We start from the raw sequence: 22,832 nt of genomic DNA, 5'->3' as shown, positions 1-22,832 counted from the left end.
GTACCCCTTTCACCACCCTCTTGGTGTATGTTGTTCCTTTCGATCTGTTTTGCAGTGCTTTTATGCTTTGTGTCCGAGTCATAATAAATGCTTAAACATGAAGCTGAGCATAACATATTGAAGTTATGCGAGAGAGGGAGAAATGTGGGATAAGGTGGGGTTGTAAGCCACGCCCCCTGGATAAAGAACGCAGTTTATTTTCTTCTGCAATTCACATGGTGGCTTATGTACTATTTCGAGAGAGGTAATATCGTCTCGCTCTCGAAAGCTCCCACTCCGAGACCTCTGATATTTCTCACTTGAAACCCGAGAGAGAATTCGTTTCAAGAGGGCCGTGTAGATTCAAAATGAAAGCAGACGTGTGGCATGGGAATGGATGGTAGTGCCCGTCGGAGACTCATGAATGGATGCTTTTATGATGTTCGTCGGTTGTGCCGTGTGTGGGACCGGATGGATGCTGTAAGGTAGGTGAGCAAGCGAAAATAAGCGGCTTGCGGGCATGCAGTGTATGTTTAGGCTGAGTGAGGTACCGGCCGCGCGGAGAGTAACCAACCGTGTACTGATCTTGGTCGCGGCGGGAGAAAACGCGAGATTTGCCAACCGGCACACAGCTTCCAGTCGTTCGTATCGATCTGATCGAAAGGGATCAGGTGTTTCTTCGAGTTGAGTTGTTTCGCGTGCATTGCGACGGTGTTTTCTTGTTCGTGTCGTCGAAGCCGGAGAAGTCCAACGCGAAACCGATTTTTCATTAGACACATTCCACGCACTTCTACACCGCGGTTTTTGAACTTCATTGAACGATATTTCCGAGCTCTGGCTATCGATTTTGATTATTTTTGCTTTAAAATGAAGATAATTACTTGTATTCTTCGAATAGTACCTGAAACTTTGAAAACTACTTCTAAAAAGTAGCAAATTTCTTGTCGTTCGGTCAAAATTCGTCATTTTTTGCGATGGTGTCCCGTTACGCTGTATTTCTTGATTTCTTTCGAAGTACAAAGGCCCAATTCCCAACTAGAAGGCACAAAATGCATCTTCCATTCAAATCTGATCGTTTGATATGCTGGTTAGCATGTATTTAACAACATAACAGTTTTTGGAAGCAAAAGTTTGATTCTCGCGCAAAACGTAACGCGTGGAATGTGTCATTAGCGCGCGTGGTTTTGTTTTTGGGCCCCGCATAGAATTACGGGCCGAGTGGACGCGGTTGAGGACACTGGCGCCGACGGAAGGTGGTAGCTGTGGGAACGGAAAGCGGCCGTGTTCGCCGTCTGCAGTGGCGTGAGAATCTTCGCATTTCGAGGAAGTGTGAAAGGGTGAAGCAAGGTATTCGGTGATTAAGAAGCGTGGGTTATCAACAGAGAAGTTTTGGATAATGTTTACCGTGAATGAAATTTACGTAGTGCGTATGTCCATGCTATGTGTTTTTGGCAGATGATTGTGGATAAGTGCCAGTGATCTAAGTTAAATTAGTGAAAAAAGGACAAGTAATACTACCAGCAATGGATACCATAAAAATAGAGCAATTGAAGGTATGTTTTCTGATTATAGTATACATAGGGTACATATACCATTCCTTGGCCTAACTTGCAAGCCGCCTTGACAATTTTGACCATAACTCATGAATTAATAGCAATAGAAATATTATGTTGACCCTATTACACACTCTAGGCAATGCATGTTTCACCAATTGGAAGCAAACTTACGTAAATATTCAAGAATTTACTTAATTAAGCTGAAAAGGTTCGATGCGATGGTATGCAACGTCGGTCTATGGTACAAAAATTGGCCTATTAGTGGATACAACGTTGGCCTATTGCTTTCCATGCACTAGAAACACTAATTATCTATTTTTTTTTCAATATTTCTGCTAAAGCATTATCTCTGCTTGTTCACCAATCTTGCTTTAAAATTATATTTTCTTAGCCAAATTTTCAAAAAAACTATAAATAAATCACTTTAACTAAAGTTCTTTCTTAATTTAGTAACGAAAACAACGCAAACCTATTATTGTGTTATATTTTTACAGTCGCCGCACACAAAATCTTTCTTCCTGTTCGTTCTTTCTGGTTCTTACACAAGAAATGTCGTTGACGTCTTTTTATCGCTGTTTTTGTCGTCACTTTACTGATGGGCCAAGATTTGGGTACATAGTGAAAAAAATGTCCTCAATATTCGGCCCACATTCAATTTGTAAAATAGTTATTATTCGTTGAAATCAAATACACAAGTTCAAAATAGCGTCTTTGACCGTCGCATCAAATGTTCAGTTATTGAAAAGTCAATTCGAAATGTTCCAGAATCATGCCATTTATGATCATGTGTATAGACTACCCACTAAGCCGAAGAATCATGGCGTCTACAAAAGCTAAACAAAGTGACATTTTTATTCAATTTTAATGCTCCAAAGTGCTAAAATTGAAACGAAATGTTACAGTTGTTTGGCGCATAGCTTTTCCGATATTCAGTTATGCGTGTTTGTTTGAGTTTTTGGTTTACATTGAGATAGGCCGAACGAGGGGACTATGCCAACGAAGCATCCAGATACCCTATCTAGTATTTATATTATATTTTGAAATCTTCAAAGACGATGCATGTCTTTAACCCTTTAATCCCAACCCCGCTTTAAGACAGGGTATAATTTGAGCATTCTGGTATTTTTTCTTTCCGGGGCAATGAAAACTTGTATATTATTGGCTGATATTTAGGGCTGTTCTGTATATTTTAAAATGGTTGTTGGTGTATTTTTAAGCGTATTTATTTTTTTAAATCATTGAAAAATTGTTGTTTGGTCATCTTTCAGATGCTATTCTATTTTTGTATCGAATCGCAAAAATTAACATATTAAAATAAAATCTCGATCGTTCTACTAAGTTTAAGGAAGTTGAATGCACTTTAACAATATTTTGATTAAAATTACACGGAAAGTTGAACCTTTCTATAAAATAAAAAAAAATATGTTTTAACAATAATCATAAAATCTCAAAATGTTTTCGTTTTAACCCGTTAAACCCCAGGTAAAAAATAAAAGTTCAAACAATCGCTAACAGCCTATTTCTTAACAGAATTTAACCAAATTTTGAACACAAACTTGCACAACACTTTAATTTTGGAAATATATGGGATCAACATTTTCTTGGACTTTTGGACGGAGTAAGGCCAGTGGGTCACTGGGTCAAGTCGGGCAAAAAAAAGGCCAAATACGATTCGCACCCCCATAACTTTCTTCTTAACGGAGTATTTCAATCAGAGTTTGCATATTCCGTTGCCTAATGATAGTTGAGGTTACTACAAGTTCGAATTTGAGATTTTCCGATAGGTTTCTTTTGAGTTCTTGGGATATTCAACATTTTTGAACCATCCAAGTCTACATTTGTGTTTGTCGTTTTCAAATGAAATTAAACACGAGATATTATTCCCTTATTGACCCCATAGGAGGTTCAAAAATGTAAATAATCAAATACAAAAATTCACAAAATTGCAAATTTAAAAGAATTACCTTTCAAAACATGTTTAAATCGATTTAGGATGACCACAAACAATATTCAAATCAAAATTTAAAAAATGGATATTAGAGGGTTAACTTTTAAACCATACTGAAAATATAAATATTACTTTGACAGTCACCTGACGGTGTGCAATCGATCACTTTGCAGAAACAGTATATTTCGTTGTTAGAAACGATTACTCTTTATCATTGACAAAATATTTTACCCTCACCTTATTTATACATGCTTAGTTATGATTTAATACTTTTTATATTAGGTACATTCAAAGCTTTACATTTCTCCAGAACTCTACGGTGTTGCTTTCATAACAGAAACTGTTAGTATATACAGGTTGATTCCGTTTTTGTCAACACGGTCCGCAATTTTCAGTTGACAAAAACGGAATACAGGTACCGTAATCCGGGGTCAAATTGATCACTTTAAAAAAAACTTTTGCGGATAACATCAGTGGCAATTCAAATATTGTCAAAAGATTTTCTGTAAACCAGTACCCAGTGGATCTCCATGGAACCATGTGGCAGAATTTTGTTCAACAAATTTAAACTTTAAGTTAAATAACTCCAAAAATCAAAAAATTGGAACATTGGGGCCACTTTGGGGCGAAATTGATCAGTATACATATACAATTAAGCATCGGTTGGAAAGGAAAATTTCCTTCTTCGCTTAATTTTTCCCTTCTAATACCGAATAACGCGTTTAAAATCTTACAACTAGTGAATTTAATACTTTAAATGCAAAATTTAATTTTAAAATTTCCCCTTAAACGCCTAAAGGTAGGCAATTTCATTTGAAATAAGTGATTTTCATCACAATAAATGACTATTTAATCATAAAATGAACTTTTTTTTAACTATGTCCTGTTCTGATTAGCTACATAGCTTCCCAACCAAGGCTCCACAAAAATGTTAAAACAGAGAATTTACGGGAAGTCCTATTAGCAATCGATTGTTTAGTAGCAATGATTTCAGTTAAATGAGAAATACATTGCAAATTCCTTAAAAAATAAGGCAAAACCAACTTTTTTCTAAAAAAATAAAAGTTTACACTCATCTCTAGACATCTACGAACCAGATGACGTGAAAAGTTTAAGATCATTTTGACGCTGAAGAGTTCCTAGTATGGAATTATAATGTAGTACCCGAATGATCAATTTCACCCCGCTGATCAATTTGACCTCGGTTTACGGTACTCTTCGATATAACGTACAAAAAACTTTTCTCTTTGTACGTTATATCGAAGTGTAAGTTATATCGAAGCAGAGAAAAAAAATTATATTTTTTATGATAGTGTTGATATATTTGATGTGAAATTAACCCCAAACAATGATTTCGGTGTAATTCATAAAACCAATAATGAAAAACATGAGTTTTCACGAAAAAGTAATTTAGTTTTTTGTGCTTCGATATAACGTACATTTTGCTTCGATATAACGTACACTATTTTTTCCTCAAATTGCGCTAGTTCTGGGTAACAAAGCTAATACTTCAACAAAACATTGATTTGAGTGATTTCGTAGTTTATCTGAGGGTTTTCCTGTAAAAAATAAAAATTTTCAATGTTGTACATTATATCGAAGCAAATTGTATGTTATATCGAATTCGCTATATCGAGGGTACGTTATATCGGAATTTAAGCGATTGCGCGCTGATTATATGGAATTAACCAATAAACTACCATCCGCCTCCTACACCTTCCATTCGGTGTCGTAAAAAGTTGGATGGAGCCCCATGGTCATTCGTTAGAATAAAAAGCGAGTAATGTCAGAGAGATGCGAGAGAGTTAGTAAATTTGATATCACTTGGGTAAAAAGTTGCCGTCTCATAGTCAAAGTAATAGCTATCTTTCACAACGCAAGATACCCATAAGATCATTTTAATCATACACAGAAAGAAATTCTGTAAACTACACTCGACGTAAAAATTAGAACGTTTAAAATTCCATTTAATTTCATTCAATTTTACATAAAATAATTTCTTGTACGCAAAGTTGTAAGCAAGCTCCATACTGCACACAACCTGTAATTTTACAATTTGATGGAGAATTGTGTTGAATGTGATGGAGCGAACTCGATGTAACAATTTTTGACTGTGTAGCTATTTGACCACTTTTGCTTAAAAAACACGGACACGTTTAATGCTTCCAGTGAGCTATTCGCTCTGTGAAGGAAGCACGACACTAGACTACTGCGGGAATTGAACCCGCGCTCCCAGCACAATGCGACAAAATGTTCGGTGACACTAGCTGCACGAAGCACATGAGGCAGTCACGAAGAAACTTTTACACCCAAGAAGTTTAGGAAATGCCCAATTAAATGAAGATTCTGAACCATAACCATGCATCAGCTTGCGGATGGTCACTATGTCTGTTCGCTAAGCTCAACTTGAAAAGAACAAAACTACGAACTCATTTCATTTTCATTACTTAAGCTTTTAATTTGATTTTATCGGGATTTCGGGGCCATCGCGTACGATCACCGCGAGCACGGACAGATCGAATCTCGGTTTGTAGTTGCGCGCGCCCGGCACCCCTTTGAGGTGGATGTTCCGCTCTGGCTGGCTGAACGCATGCCATCTCCCCAGCCCCAACCAGGTCGTCACTCTTTTGCTCGCCTGTGTTGTACACGAGTGTGGTCTTCTGTTCGTTGTGCTGCGCTGTTGCCGCCAAGCCGCGAAGGTGTTGAAGCATGAACGGGAATGACACGAATGTTCTGCCATTTATCCGTATCTGTTATTATTTTTTTGGAGTATGTTTTGTCAGATTCCGACAATCTCGCCAGTCATCTCTCGTGAGCTCTAAAACCATCGAGCGGTCGTCGCGTCGCCGCCGGGCGGATGGATGGTCAAGCAAGATGGATCACACCAAATCGAGGAGGGGAACCAAAGTGACACACCGACCAAACGCTTTGGAGTGTCGAGCCTTTGACGAGCGGCATGTCAAAATATTTGAAATGCCAACATGACGAGAGATTTGATGATCATTGATTCCTTACGATATGGGACTTTGGTGAGAGATTATGGATGACGTTGACAAAAATGGATGAATTGGATGGGATACGTTACACTTGGTTAAGATATTATTCTCATGCCGAGTCATTCTTGAGCAATGTTCAGTGGGCATGGTTCTATAGCATTTAAATGATGGCTCAAAATCACCTTTAAATGATAGACTCTATTTTTCAATAATATGCATTATTCTTACTTAATAATTAACTGCATTGACTGGAATTCATATAAAATTGTAAAATATATCATTTACAATAAAATGAGTTTCCATTTATAAGGTCTAAATCAAATATCTCTGCTCTTGTTTTTCTTCAGTAACGTTTGTGTAATCCACAGTAACGTCAATTCCACTCCTTCGATCGATTTACCGTGACGTTCACCGTAGACAACACAGCGCCACATTTTTTTGTCTCAAGAGCAAACTTATGAGTCTCCGAAGGATTTTGGGCCGCTGAGTCCGAATCCGGGCTCAGATTTGCTCTAACACGTCACAATTTTGAGCTATACCTCAATTTATAGGGCAAAATATGCGATTTTGGGCTTTTTTGACTGCAAGCCATTAAGCAAGGAAATTTTTTTTAAGCAATCAAAAGGCGAATTGGTCAATTAACATCTAAATTAACGACTCATGCAAAATATTTCGTTTTACCTAATCAAATTTGATAGATTTAAGCATTTTATGTTAGCATGAAAAATTGCATGCAACTTTTGGAGGGTGACTTGTATGGGAAATATCGTACCTAACATAAATCGCTTAAAACTATCAAATTCGATTTGGTAAAACGAAATATTTTGCATGAGTCGTTAATTTAGATGTTAATTGTCCAATTAACCTTTTGATTGCTTAAAAAAAATATTTCCTTGCTTAATGGCTTGCAGTCAAAAAAGCCCAAAATCGTATATTTTGCTCTATAAATTGAGGTATAGCTCAAAATTGTGACGTGTTAGAGCAAATCTGAGCCCGGATTCGGATTCAGTGGCCCAAAATCCTTCGGAGACACATAAGTTTGCTCTTGAGACAGACAAAAAGTTATTTTTTGTTACGCTGTGCAATTATTAGCGGAAATGTCGTCAACGAAGCCCACGATCTCCATCCACTTCCACCGAAAACTTTAACCTCAACACTTCGCCGTACATGACATTCCGTAACACTGGACCCAGGATGGAACCTTGCGGGACTCCTGTGGTTATGTGAAAGCACTTTCGACCTAGCTCTGTATCGTAAACTAGTACTCGATTCTGGAAGAGTAACTTCCGAGAGGTTTGTACAGGTACCCGGGTATCCCCACGCCCAATGGGCGCTATTGAACGCGTCCCTTACATACAGAGTCATTACTGCACAGCAGCGAATCCCCTCCTTTCACGCTGGAGCTCTGTCTCGGCCGTTTTTGTAACCAACCATTATTGTTTACGGTCGACCTCCCCTTCGTAACTATCTTGAACATCCCTAGCTACGATCAATTGTAACTCTCGACGAACAAGCGCTCCAGTGGTCTTTTCAAGCATCCTAGAGGGTTAGGATCTTCATCAAAGTTGTCTAAATTGTGCTGCACTTTTTTGTCTTTAGTTTTTATCTAGAACTGCTGAAACTGATCTAGAGAAGTTTTATCTTGAAATACGACGCTCTAGTGTTCTCGGTATGCATCCTAGAGGGTTGGAGTCTTCAACAAAATGCTTTGGATTGGTTAGTACTACAGTCTTTCGTCTTCGGTTTTGATCAAGATCTGCTGAAACTGATCTAGATATGTTTTATATGCCAATACGACGCTCTAGTGTTCTCGGTATGCATCCTAGAGGGTTGGAATCTTCGACAAAGGAAGTTGGTACTACATTCTTACGTTTTCAATTTTGACCTAGTTCTGCTGAAAAGGTTCTAGATAAATTTTATCTTTCAATACGATGTTTTAGTGTTCTCGGTATGCATCCTGGAGGGTTGGAGTGTTCGGTAAAGTGCTTTGGATTAGTTGGTCTTCGGCTCTGATCTTTTTTTTTCCTTCTAAACCATAGGGGGATAACCTGCTCAAAAAAAACCCAAACAGGAAGGTTAGGGTAGTGTGGGGCTGAGGCCGTCTTCTAGAACAAAAGTAAAAGCCAGGACTACTCTCTTCGCGTACCCACTAAACCATTCCTATGGTCGCCAAACCCTACGTCTCTCCAGAACCACCAAGAAGGTATTGTTTCAGAGAGGGGCTAGTGCACATCGCACCCTCAAGATTAGCTGCGTAGCCTAGCAGCAACGAACATCGATGACTCGCTCTGGAGAGTCCATCACGGTAACATGCTGGCGCTTAGCCAGTTTCCCGAGTGGTCCTCGTCACTCCCTTTGTCCTCGGAAGGCAGGCAGCGTCAACCCCGCCCGCGCCCAACTGCTTTTCAGACATCAAGACATCGGCTCTGATCTTGATCTGTCTCAAGTGATATATTAATTTAATCTTACTCTAGAGCTCTGGAAATGCATCTTGGAGAGTTTCAGTCTTCAGAAAAGTGCTTTGTATTGGTTTCTATTACATTTACGTCTTCGTTGGTGATCCCATATGTTTCAAGATCCTGATTACTTAGAAAGCATTCATTTGGTTCAAGTTGCCGTTCAAAAGAACTTTGCCGAAGACGGTAACTCTGCAAAATGCATAACTAGAGCTCGATAGAAATAGGGTCTGGGATCATTTGGGCAGCGGGACCTAAATTGGACACTTCCTGCTATTACTCGCTATAACGATTTCACATCAATGGGGACACGTTCGGTGTAGTACTAGATTTGTAGAAATGAGCTGAGAAGGTGAGAAGGTCAATTCTCCGTTTCTGCAATGAAGTGGTGCAAAAAGCGTGGGTATTATGATTCCGTATTTGATACTGGTTGAGCAAAACTTTGGAAAACTATGTTGTTTATGTTGCAAGAAATAGAGAAAACAACAACACTGTTGCCCAAAGTTTTGCACAAACAGCATCAAATTAGGCATGTAATCATAATACCCACGTTTTCTGCACCATTTCATAGCAGAAACGGAGAATTGGCCTTCTCACCATACTAAAATTCATCTCATTACTACAAATCTAGTACTTCACCGATCTGCCCTATTGATCTGAAGTTTTGTACATGACTAGATACTGTAAATATCTCACTGTGTCCCAAAAATCAGATCAATTGATTCAAAATTGATTGAGTTATAGCAGCAAGTGCCCAAAACAAGTACCCCTGCCCAAACTGTCCCAGATTCTATGTATATATTAAGAAGAAACTAGTCTGGATCAGTTAAAGCATATCAGATAAAAAAACGCAGATGTGAGAATGTAGTGCGAAACCAATTAATCCGAAGCACTTTTCCGATGACTGCCACCCTTGAAGATGCACATCTAAAGTATACAAGCTCTCTAGAACGTTAGATAAAAAAAAAACTTAAGTAAGTTACAGCAAACCTATACCAAAACCGAAAACGTGAACATGTTCCATCTATCAACCTAAAGCACTTTGTCGAAGGCTCATTAGTATACAAATCCAGAATACTACAGCGAACACAGATCAAAATCGAAGGCTTATAAATGTGGTACCAATAAGTTCAAGACACTTCTTCAAAGACTTTCAGTTTCAACAGACTCCAACCTTTAATGATGCATATCTAGAACAGTATAATCGTATCAAAAGAGACAACTGATCTAGATCAGTTAAATCAGATCTAGATCAAAACCGAAGACGAAAGTATGTAGAGCCAACCAATCCAAAGCACTTTGTCGAGAATTCCAATCATCTAGGATGCATACCGAGAACACTAAAGCGTCGTATTGAAAAAAAAAAAAAACTTATCTATATCAGTTTTAGCAGATCTAGATCAAAAACAAAGACGTAAGAATGTAGTAGGTACCAAGACCAAGGACATAAAAGTGTAGCACCAATCAATCTAGACAACTCTGCTGAACCCTCTAGGATGCTTGGCAAGTGTACTGGAGCGCTTCCCGAGCAAAGTCTAACAACAAAATGATAGCAAATCGAAAACACGGTTCGTAATCAGCAGCAAATTGATATCATGTTTTGATATCATGTTTTGATATCAGATTATCTTGATTAATTTCGATTTCAAATTTTGATATCGTTTTGCTGTCATTTGAAATTGTTACAAATATTTAAGTTTTTCAGTCATTTCAAAACTTCTAGGCGACCTTGTATAAAGCACTAATTATATACAATCAGTGCAATTAACGTATTGCATTTAGATTTCCATATTATTTTAAAAAACTCTACATTTAACGATTTTTTTCATTTTTTCGCACTGATGGCAAAAACAGTAGTCAATTTGCCATCACTGATAACAGGAATTGTTTCGTCATTTCTTTTTGCTGCAACTTCAGTTCTTTCTTTGATAGTTGAGTGGCAAGACACAGAAATGGTTATGAAATGTTCATAAATTAAGTTCTCGACTAAGTTAAGGTAGAAAATAGTATATAAAATATATACTAGTAGGTATATAAGATTTCAAATGATTTTTTTATGATAAAAAATAAGGTGTTTTCGTTCGATTTTTGCATGTTTTTGAGGGGGTGACCTCAAACTTTTGCACGGGAGTGTACGTAGAGAATTGATCGTAGCTAAGGTATCCTGAACATTTTGTATTACCTCTACACTATGAGAAGAAATCACGTTTTGCAGTCATTACATGCTGTCATTTCAACCTTCCTACAATGTTAGGATTGCCGCATCACGCTGACGTAGTGCACGCCCAGCATGCCTGTATGGGTCATATTGACCCAAAAACGTCTTACAGTTTTGTTCTCTTCGTCATAAGGGGTTTTTTGAAACCTGTTGATCTCGGAGTTGGACTCAAATCCTTCCCAACCAAGCTGAGTTATATGACCAATTTCAGGAAATTTGGCCCACAAAAACCCCTCATGACGAAGACCACAAACCTGCCGATAATAGCCTTAGTCACCATACTTCCAAGCGATTTTGCTAGATTCTGTCTTTATTGGTTTTGAATTTTCCTCCAGAATTTGCTAACTGTTTTCCTCCAAGAGTTTCTTCTGGGAATCCTTCAAAAATTTATTTCAGGATTTCTCCAACAGCTGCTTCTGGGTGTCCTCGAGAAGCTGCTTTCTCCAACAGTTTTTTTTATGCAAATCCTCCAAAAGTTCGTTCTTGCAGCCCTTCTGGTGTTCCTTAGACATCTTCCAGGAGTTATTTCTGGGAATTCTCTAGATATTTTCCACGGGGTCTACTGTAGGATAATTTGATCGAGATTTCAAATGATTATTTTATGATAAAAAATAAGGTGTTTTCGTTCGATTTTTGTGTGCAATGTGTAGGAAAGGTATAGAACTTGTTGCGAAATAATTTAATTAGGATACCATAATGCTTTTACAATCAAAGCAAATTTCAACTACTAAGGGGTCCACTATTGGTTAAAATGCCATAGATCTCTCTTTGACAGCTCTAAGATTTTGCAAGTGTTTAAAAAGTTTGTCTTTATAAAACGATTTGATGCTTCGGAAAAGTTTTGGATATTATTTTCTCATGTTCACATGTTTTAAACTCCATTCCAGGAGATCAGTCAGACACACCACAAAACGGTTCTGGTCCTATGAATAGATGTGACGAACCAAGTCGTTTCCATCAATTCTACAGTGCCCTGGAACCCAAAACAGCTTCACCTGATTGCGACAAGCTAATTGTTGGGGTGATAGGGTACACTCCCAAACATGGGCTCTACCCCATTTGGCATAATGCCATTTGGCATAACGCCGTTTGGCATAATGCCATTTGGCATAATGCGAAGAACAGCCTTCTTGGTAAGAATCTGCATAATTATTGTTATGCCAAATGGCTATGTTGCTAATTTCAAAGCATTATTTTTGAATATCTGTAACTTCTGCGTAAACAAGTATTACAGCGTTCTAAAATTGCCTGATTGAAAAAAAGTTGGCCATTTGCCCATAGGAATTGATACGCTAATCCCGGGGTCAGTTACTCCTGCACCAACTTGGTCGTTCAGTTTTGAAACATCGGCGTAAAATACGTTTGATCCTGGATGTATTTCTGGGCCCACATTTGCCCACAGTTATCGCCCAGTGATTAATTCAAAAGTGCGTTCAAAATTGTACCACTGTCATCATAACTGGAACCACATTTAGTACAAACATTGCTCAACGCGAGTTTTAAATGTGCGTCTAGCGAGTAATGGTTGGACATTAGTCTTGATATCACGCGAATGAAATTTCGATCTTCATCCAAACCAAACTACCACGATCGCAAGGAAACATTAGGAATAATGGAATGTAATCACCGTCCCAGTGGACCTTCTCGCCAATCATTTTGTCAACTTTGAAGAGAACTCTAGCGAACAAAATGGAAAAATTCATCATACGAAATTCTTCTGTCATAGGGCCCATATAGCCGAGGCGGTAAACGCACGGGTATTCAGCATGACTATGCTGCGGGTGACGGGTTCGATTCCCGGTCGGTACAGGATCTTTTCAAAAATGAAATTTCCTTGACTTCCTTGGGCTTAGAGTATCTTCGTGCCTGCCACACGATATACACATGCAAAATGGTCATTGGCAGAGGAAGCTCTCAGTTAATAACTGTGGAAGTGCTTATAGAACACTAAGCTGAGAAGCAGGCTTTGTCCCATTGAGGAAGTTACGCCAAGAAGAGAGAGAGAGAATGCACCTTCCAGTGCACCCACCTTTGCGAGAGAGTCCGCCTTCTCATTGCCATAAATTAAGCAATGTGAAGAGATCCATACAAAGGTAATCTTGTTGTATAATCTTTCGACCAGTGCACCCATATGCTCCCTTATTTTTGTAAGAAAGTGAGATGTTTAACAGCATGTATATCTGATTCAAAAGAATTCAGGCGTCCGATTTGAATAGGTCCTAAGTTTGCTGTGATTCCTATGTAGATTCGGCCTATTCATATCGAACGCCAAAATTGAAGTGTTTGGTATTGTACGTGCACTTCACTCACATAGGTTACACCAAGTTCAAGTGGCTTGCTAACTTGCTTTTTAGTCGTAGCCGTAGCATATTGGTAAAGGTTATGATGATTGGCTAAAATATGGTCGAAAAATTGCATTGATTTTTATGGGGATGACTGTGCAGTGTGCATATTGAAAATTCAGTCGTATACATAATGCGGAAATCAATATGTAACAATGCTTACATATTTTCGATCAGTTTCACAAATGAATTGGATCGGGTGTATGATAAATTAATTGAAGCGGCATACTAAAAATACGCAATCATATTCCAATAGGGTGCGGGCACCGGTTTTGACCAGTCTAAGAGAAATCATTTTTAAAACAATAACTAATAATCCTATGGAAACAACCAATGCGTCAAATAAAAGGTTATATTTATACTTTATAAGAAAAATGCAGAAATTAAGCTACATAATACTTGATTTTTGTATTATAAGTGGCACTGGACAAATAGAAGCATTGCCGCAGTTTTGGTTATATTCTCAGTTTTGGTTTCTATTTTGGCTAATCACGTGTATTTCTTATGGGGTGACCAAATTAGAAGCACCCTGGCCAAAATAGACATATGGGAGCTGATTTTTTAAGGAAAATGATTTTTTTCTTCTAGTTTTTTATCAAAATCCATACATTTTTCACAGTTTTTATCATCATATCACATTAGAATCGACTAAAAAAAATAAATTTATGCCGATTCAGATCATAACAGTCTGAATACCGCACTATGGTCAAAACTACGGGCTGGCCAAAACTGAAGCTTCTACCCTATACGATCTTATGAACGTCTGTTTAGTCATCATCTCAGCTTGTTTACAAAACTACGTTAAAGACCATCTCACACTCCTCAAGAAGCATCAGACTTGTCAGTCAGCCGATCGAACAAGCTGACAAATGCCCCAAAGCTCCGGCGAGGTTCAAAGCTTTAGCTCAAGTACTGTTGCAGCATACCACCACTTTGCCGTGCATCCCCAGCCCAATCTTCACCCAGATCGATTCCATAGTCGGTCGCCGCCGCGCCTAAACTGCTTGAGCCGACTGACTGGCTGACTGGAGCAGCGCAAGTGAGTTTTTTTATTTTCATTCGTCTTTCGGCCATAGGTATCCAATATCTCCGAAAGCCACTCGAGTGGCCGCAAGAGATTAGAAGAACCGCACATCTGTGAAACCGCGCGGACATCTTTATAAAAATCTTTCGAAAAGCCCTCTCCAGTAGTGTCGGTTCAAGCACTTGAAACCCGAATCCACTGGCGCAGTATCGCCATCCACGTCGGAACGGGGTGCGTTGCGTCGTCGCCCTCGGCCCGTGGAAAGGCAGAAGTTGTTTAGAAGAAGCTCAAGTGGTAGCACTCAAGTGGCCCTATCGGTAACAGTTTTGTTTTGGATCCGTGAGATCTTGGCTGGTCGCTCGTTGGCGTGGACGTGGTGAACCTACTACAACTTGCACGAAGGTATGGAGAATCTGTGCTGGGGCTGGGAGGGTATGAGCACAAGTGCCGCAAGCAGTTGAAGGCTGTTTTCGGTTCGCCCGTTTGGGCTTGAGTGTGTTATGATCTCTGCCATCGAGAACTGAACAAGACTCGAAACTAAAGTGAAAGGAGTTTGTTTCTATGTGCGTGCCTACCATTCCTTAAGAGCCAGTTCGCGAGAACCGCGACCCCCTTTCCAAAGGAAGTGGAATCGATGTACTCCGATTGAGCTGAAATTTTCAGGGTATGGTTTTCCATATAAAAGATGATATCTGGCCGATTTTCAGATTTTTCCGTTAGGGGGAAGTGGGGTAAAATAGCCCTCAAAGATTTCATGTCTAAAAATAGGTAAAATCACTAAAATCGCAATAACTTCCGCAAAAGTTAACGGATTCAGCTGAAATTTTGCATGGACACTCTACTCCTATGGCACTTCCATTTGAGCCAAGCGTTGGATATTCTTTGATATTTTATTTGAAGAAATAGGTTATTTTCATAATTTTTTTGACGATTTTCAGGGCGCCTGTTTTCGTACCAACAGAACTAGGATGAAAAACTGAGTACTACGTTTTGAAGGATTACCCAAGAGCTTTCATTTGATATGTGACCCAGATGCGCCAACTTAAAAACTTTCGAAAAAAAATTTTTTTTCTCGGGGTATGCGTTTTATCCCATATTTTTAGCTGTCTAAAGAAGTGTTGTCGCTAATTATGACAACGTTATTTATCTGTCAAGGGTTTTTCTTAAATATTAATTCAACAGAAAAATGATGACTAAGAAATGCAATTATTAGATTTTTTCATTTGGGGAAAGTAGGGTAAAACGAACTAACTCAACCTCCTTTCGAAATAACGCTACGATGTTCTCTGATCGGACTCGAATTTTCAGAGTTCTTTATTCCACTCAAGAATAGATGCTTTATCATATATTATTTTTTTTTCTTGAGAAGATAACGGGGTAAAACAATTCTCAGAAAAAAATGTTGAAAATAATCAAAATTTCAAAATTTACAAATGCTTTGGTAAAACTTAGCAAAATTTCATGAAATTAGAAGAAATTTCTTATTTTTTATTGCTTATCCAAAGGAGCACGTCTAACAACATTTTGACGTCGAGAAATGTCACAGATTAACACGTGGTGTGTGATTCACCGGATTCTTTCTCGATTTTTCTTTCAACATGCATCTCCGGTTCAATTTTCTCTCTTTTTTTTCTCGTAAAAGTTGCTGCAATACACACGCAAAAGATTCACGAGGAAAGATGCATTTAGCGCCTTGAAATGATTTTTTGGACAAATACGGTCTTCTACAAAGTTGTTCCCAAAAATAAGGCCCTCTTTTCAATGTACATAAAAATTAGGGTGGTCCATATTTTCAAAGAAATTGGGAACCAAACTTTTTTTATCTGCTAGAATAACTGTATACATTCTTCGAGAAAGTTGTAGATCTATCAATTTTGAGCAAGTTTCTTGAAAACATATTTTATGTAGCTTTGAAATTGACCGATCTAGAGATGTTTTTCTGAATAAGCTTAGGGTGGTTCAAGAGAAACCAGTTTTCTGGCGGTTACTTTTTCAGTTTCGATTTTTCATCAAAATCGACCAAGAAACACTTGTAGAGCATTTGAAGACGCGTCGTTTCGTGCGCTGAGATGGTCGTTATCTCTTTTGGTTCAATAGTTACAGTTGTTTTTCCTAAAAAATCATATTTTTTTTTTTGAAAAGGAGATATGAACGTTTGGTGTATGAAAAATACTTAAAAAGTGCCTATTTTTTCTAGAAAATATGTTTTGCACGGAATGACGAAGCAATATTCCCAGTGCACGAAAATGTGCGTTATTTTTGAGTTCTAAAAATGGTTCGTAGACATTTTTGCTGTGAAATTTGAAACAAAAAAGATAAAGGGTGACGCTAGAACAAATCGTTTTATTGCTTTATCTTTTTTGTTTAAAATTTCTCATCTAAGTCGCATAAGAACCACTTTTACAGCTTCCAAAAAGCGCATTTTCGTTCGCTGAGAATGTTGCTATGTCATTCCGTTCAAAAGTTATTGATGATTATCTAGAAAAAATAGGCACTTTTCAAGTATTTTTCACTTGAGTTACAAAAAAAACAGCCCTCTAATTTTTTGATATGCTTTGTAACAACGTTTCTTCTTTTGAATGCGGAAAAAAGATAATTTTTATGATTGCCCCAACCTGTCATAACACCTTTTCAAAAAACTATGCTCTACAAGTGTTTCTTGGGCGATTTTGATGAAAAATCGAAACTGAAAAAGTTAACGAAAGAAAACCGGTTTTTCTTGAACCACCCTAAGCTTATTCAGAAAAATACCTCTAGATCGGTCAATTTCAAAGCTACATAAAATATGTTTTCAAGAAACTTGCTCAGAATTGATAGATCTACAACTTTTTCGAAGAATGTATACAGTTATTCTAGCAGATGAAAAAGTTTGGTTCCCAATTTCTTTGAAAATATGGACCACCCTAATTTTTATGTACATTGAAAAGAGGGCCTTATTTTTGGGAACAACTTTGTAGAAGACCATATTTGTCCAAAAAATCATTTCAAGGCGCTAAATGCATCTTTCCTCGTAAATCTTTTTCGTGGACCATTGTGTACTGCAGCAACTTTCACGAGAAAAAAAAGAGAGAAAATTGAACCGGAGATGCATGTTGAAAGAAAAATCGAGAAAGAATCCGGTGAATCACACACCACGTGCTAATCTGGGACATTTCTCGACGTCAAAATGTTGTCAGTCTTGCTCCTTTGGATAAGCAATAAAAATAAAGAAATTTCTTCTAATTTCATGAAATTTCGCCAAGTTTTACCAAAACATTTGTAAATTTTGAAATTTTGATTATTTTCAACATTTTTTTCTGAGAATGGTTTTACCCCGTTATCTTCTCAAGAAAAAAAATAATATATGATAAAGCATCTATTCTTGAGTGGAATAAAAAACTCTGAAAATTCGAGTCCGATCAGAGAACATCGTAGCAACGTTATTTCGAAAGGAGGTTGAGTTAGTCCGTTTTACCCTACTTTCCCCAAATGAAAAAATCTAATAATTGCGTTTCTTAGTCATCATTTTTCTGTTGAATTAATATTTAAGAAAAACCCTTGACAGATAAATAACGTTGTCATAATTTGCGACAACACTTCTTTAGACAGCTAAAAATATGGGATAAAACGCATACCCGAGAAAAAAAAAAATTTTCGAAAGTTTTTAAGTTGGCGCATCTGGGTCACATATCAAATGAAAGCTCTTGGGTAATCCTTCAAAACGTAGTACTCAGTTTTTCATCCTAGTTCTGTTGGTACGAAAACAGGCGCCCTGAAAATCGTCAAAAAAATTATGAAAATAACCTATTTCTTCAAATAAAATATCAAAGAATATCCAACGCTTGGCTCAAATGGAAGTGCCATAGGAGTAGAGTGTCCATGCAAAATTTCAGCTGAATCCGTTAACTTTTGCGGAAGTTATTGCGATTTTAGTGATTTTACCTATTTTTAGACATGAAATCTTTGAGGGCTATTTTACCCCACTTCCCCCTAACGGAAAAATCTGAAAATCGGCCAGATATCATCTTTTATATGGAAAACCATACCCTGAAAATTTCAGCTCAATCGGAGCACATCGATTCAAGAAGGGGTTGCGGCTCTCGCGAACTGGCTCTTAAGTTTTGGCTCATATGCACAAGCCGAGAGTGGGAGCCGTAGTCCCACGCTCAACGTTATCGCGATTCATTTTTTGGCAGTTTGGTTTCACTTTACCGTACTGGGGATACCGGTAAGCAAGCACCGGAAAGCGATACCGTGATGGTGATACGAGCTTAGATCAAGATGCTGGACAATGACGATGTTGGTTTCATCAATGTCGATCAAGCTACCTTTAGTCAGTTGCACATTTACGAAAGTCAACTTTTCAGTTAAAGCAGAAAATTAAAACCTATCAAAACAAGTTTCTGGAACTGCAGCTGAACGGTTATACTGCACCATCATTTCGCCACACTAATTACTATTCAAAAGAGGGGACACCTTTTTGTAACCCAATATTCGATGACTATTAAAAACCCATAAACGACCTCGGCTCGAAAATCGACAAAATCAGATCCTCGGCGACGAATGAACTGACTACTGGTAGCAACATTCGACAGGACAGGCACGACCGATTAGGCTTCAAGAACGACACAATTCTACTGGCTGCTGCTGCGGTTGCTGCCGTGGAGACCTCAAGCTTGGCAAAGCTCCCTGTGTGAATGGTTCTCGCGACGTCGTCGATCTGAAACCCGATGGTGATGATGATAGTGGTAGTTGCTCGCAAACAGATTTCGAATGTAAATCATAGCATAAATAATGTAAAAAGTCACATCATTAGCATAAATATGAATAAAATGTAAATTATCTGGTTCGTACGTGCTCTACGGTCGTCGAGGTGGGGGCCACGGACCGGTAAGTCTTTCGGCTTCTAACGTATAGTCGACGACGCACGCCGCGCGGAAGCAACGCAAGAGAATGTGATAAGTAGGTACGGAACATTTTACGGTTGTTTTGAATGACGAGCAGGAGAGATGAAAGAAATTTTAGCGCAGTTGAAGTTCAAGCTTACAAACCACTGCAATTGAAACTTTTTTTATTAGTTTTTCAGGAATATAGTTGACCGAATTGTACGTAAGAGTGCATTTCCTGTAACTAACTAGGGGAACTGGTGTATTTTCGGCAGTTTATTCCTTTTGTCATAGGGGGTTTTTGGCACCTGCTGAACTCAGAGTTGGCCTCAAAGCCTTCCCAAGATGAATTATATGATCGAGTTTTAAGCTATTTGGCCGTCAAAAACCCACTATGATGAAGAGAAAAAAACCGGCTGATAATACCCAACCCAAGTATCACAGAAAATATATTTGAAAGATAAATTTGCAAAAAGGGGGTAGTATAGTACTATAATCGAATCAGAACACATCCTATGTTAAAATCATGTTTTAACTATGTTTGGCAATACAAGTCACTGAAAAATCTTATCATTCATACCACAAGTTGGAGTAACGTAAATTGAACGTTGATTGCACTAGAGTTTTAAATCATTGTCTTTCTTCAATTCAAGATGATATGAAAAACATCAGCAGGACATAGTTAGAGTAATGCGGGGCAAAAGTTCGCACGGGGCAAAAGTTCGCAGTGGGTCTTTTTCTGAGCACGAGTTAAGAACCCAAACAAATCTGTATGGCACATAATCAGGTCAGCTACTCGTCATTAAAATTTGGAACGATTTCGTTATGGTTTGGCAGAGTTATGCGAAAAAATGTGTTTCTAGGGGTTTTGATAGAATTTTTGGACCTTTTGGAATAAGAATTTGTAGTAACAGGAAGAAGAAGAACCTCATAACCTTTTTATGTAGGAGAATCGTTATTCCATAGTAGTTCGTGAAGTGCACTCGAATAAACAATAAACTACTAGTGCTTCTTGCAGAAAGGGACATTGTTAAAACCTCGACAGTGGGGCAAAAGTTCGCACTAGATTTCTGAGTCTCGTACATCAATATAATTACAGAATCTTTGAAGCAATGATAATTTCGTATGGAAACTACTATATATGCATAATATGAGTAGTATGCACCCTGAAATCGTTACGGCAGAGGGTCTGAACTTAGTTTTGTAAGAAGATTGATTGTAAGGCAAACATATGTTCACGCATTTAAATCAATAAACAAAAAATGGCTAAAAAACATTCTAAAACATTTTCTTCGTCATCCTCGTAGTGTCTTTGCGTATATTTCTGAAGGTCTTATGTTCATCTACTTTACCGGGGTCTTTCAAAGCTTAGTTTGTAAATTCACAGTTATAATTCATTACCATACTGACGGGGATAAGATTCGATAACGGTCCTGTTCAACAGTTTTGCTGCATATTTGATTTTTTTTCATGTATTTTGTGCAACCCGTATCTCTATGATTACCCCACAATGTATTTTAACAACTTCAGTAACACTGTAAAGGACAGCTCTTAGTGAATAGTTGTGGAAGTCTTCATAAAACACACATTATACAAAAGCTGAACACCAGGTCGTATCCCAGTTGGGCCGTAATGCTAGGAACAGAAAGAAACAGATTTCATGGCTAGAGTGAAAAGATGAACATGAATTATCATGAAATAAATGAAGATCACACCAATAAACTACCCTGTCATAATCAACAAAAGCGATAGGCAGTACCGGTGTGTTTACATCCGCGTGTCGTCAAACGTTTGGCTTTTTTCGGCAGTAGTAAGTCGGGATTTGGCATCCGCCAAGCGGATTATCGGTCGTCAATCGCAGGCCCACTCGCGGAATGTGTTAGTTTACCGAATAGTTACGTTTTCATTAAGAAAATAGTGATTTGTTTTTGGTGCGAAAACCTTCTTGTCAGCCGCTGCTAGCTCTGCGACGAACTAGCATTGTTACCCGCTTCGATTGGTGACAGTCATTTAAGAAGCTACGTGAGTGAAAATCGATAATTCGGCTTCGGCTATGGCCGAGGCCAGCCAGGGCTCCCAAGCATGGGAGCCTCTGGGCGATCCCCCCGAAAACGTGATAGGCACAAGAGTTCCCAATTGGCTTTTGGGTCACGACGAAATAGGTTATCAAATTGTGCTTGTTATGCAAGTTCGCCACGACAACGAATCGGAAAGCAACACCCCAATCAGACGTCTCCCTAGCCCGTTTGTTATTGGAGCATCGGTTGAGCAGTTGATTGGACCAAGAGAGGCTAGGAAAATAAGCGCAACGAAAGAGAACAGAGGTACGAAGTATCTGCTCCGCACTGATTCGCGATCGGCCGCTGAGAAGTTGCTCTCACTTACCGAGCTAGTTGATGGAACACAGGTGGAAATCGTCGTTCACAACACGCTTAATTCCGTTCAAGGTATCGTCTACGACATCGACTCCGTTGACGACGATGAACAGGATATCTTAAAGTACCTGCAACCTCAGGGTGTCATTAATGTGCGTCGCATCCGAAAACGAGTCAATAATGCTCTGCGGAATACTCCATTGCTAGTGTTGACGCTCAAAGGTGCCGTTCTGCCACAATCAATCTACTTCGGACTAATACGATTACAAATGAACGCCTACTATCCATTGCCACTCTTATGCTACAATTGTGGTGTTTACGGCCACTCAAGAAAAGTCTGTAAGGGAGCATCGATTTGCCTCAATTGCTCAAAGGAACTCCACGTAGCAGAAGGTGAACGGTGTGAAAATCCTAAGTTTTGTCTGCATTGCAAAAACGACCATTCTGTCACGTCACGCGACTGTCCAACGTACCAGCAAGAAAAAAGGATAATCCAACACAAGGTGGATAACCGAGTGTCCTTCGGTGAAGCGCGTCGTGTGTTGAATGAAAGACAAAAAGATTCCTACGCAAGTGCTCTGCAGCAACGTCTGCACCAAGTTGAATCGGAAAAGGATTCTATCATCAAGGCCCTCAGGAACGAGCTTGAAGCCGTTAAGGCGGAGCTTGAGCTATTGAGAAAGGCGGTACAAACAACACCACAAAGTAGCACAACATCAGAAAGGACCGAGACCTCCTCGCCCGAATGTATCGTTCCTAAAGAAACCCAAACTACCATCCAAACACCATCTACTTCTGGAGCTGCAAATGGAACCCGAGCCAGCGGAAATCAAAACAACGGAAGGAAATCACGGAAAGATAAAGCATCTATGTCACCCCCGAAAAAATCCCTCAACTATACAATTCATCCAATGGAACTGCGGAATCGAAGCCGAAGTGATAAAAGGTCCAACACATCCCCACCCGACATCGACGGCGACTCCAAGGAAAAACGCAGACATGTTTCCAATAACGATGGCTGCAAATAACCACTTTTCGACAGCTTCGAACGGTTTTGACCCGGCAATCAACTC

General features: G+C 38.8%; 1 protein-coding gene across 2 annotated transcripts in view; it reads left to right on the top strand.

Moving 5' to 3' along the window:
- The first annotated feature begins 1,146 nt into the window (after positions 1-1,146).
- LOC115270379 (LIM/homeobox protein Awh-like) overlaps positions 1,147-22,832 on the top strand; it is a 189,395-nt gene continuing 167,709 nt past the window's right edge. For both annotated transcript variants that reach the window (XM_029879923.2, XM_062848848.1), the window contains exon 1: positions 1,147-1,532. In XM_029879923.2, coding sequence (XP_029735783.2) covers positions 1,503-1,532 — 30 coding nt within the window. In that variant the 5' untranslated portion in view covers positions 1,147-1,502. The remainder of the gene's footprint in view (positions 1,533-22,832) is intronic.

This window comes from Aedes albopictus, chromosome 2 (genome assembly GCF_035046485.1).
Source record: "Aedes albopictus strain Foshan chromosome 2, AalbF5, whole genome shotgun sequence".
NCBI lineage: Eukaryota > Metazoa > Arthropoda > Insecta > Diptera > Culicidae > Aedes > Aedes albopictus.
The sequence above is the reverse complement of the archived record's forward strand: the minus strand, read 5'-3'. Positions and strand labels throughout refer to the sequence as shown.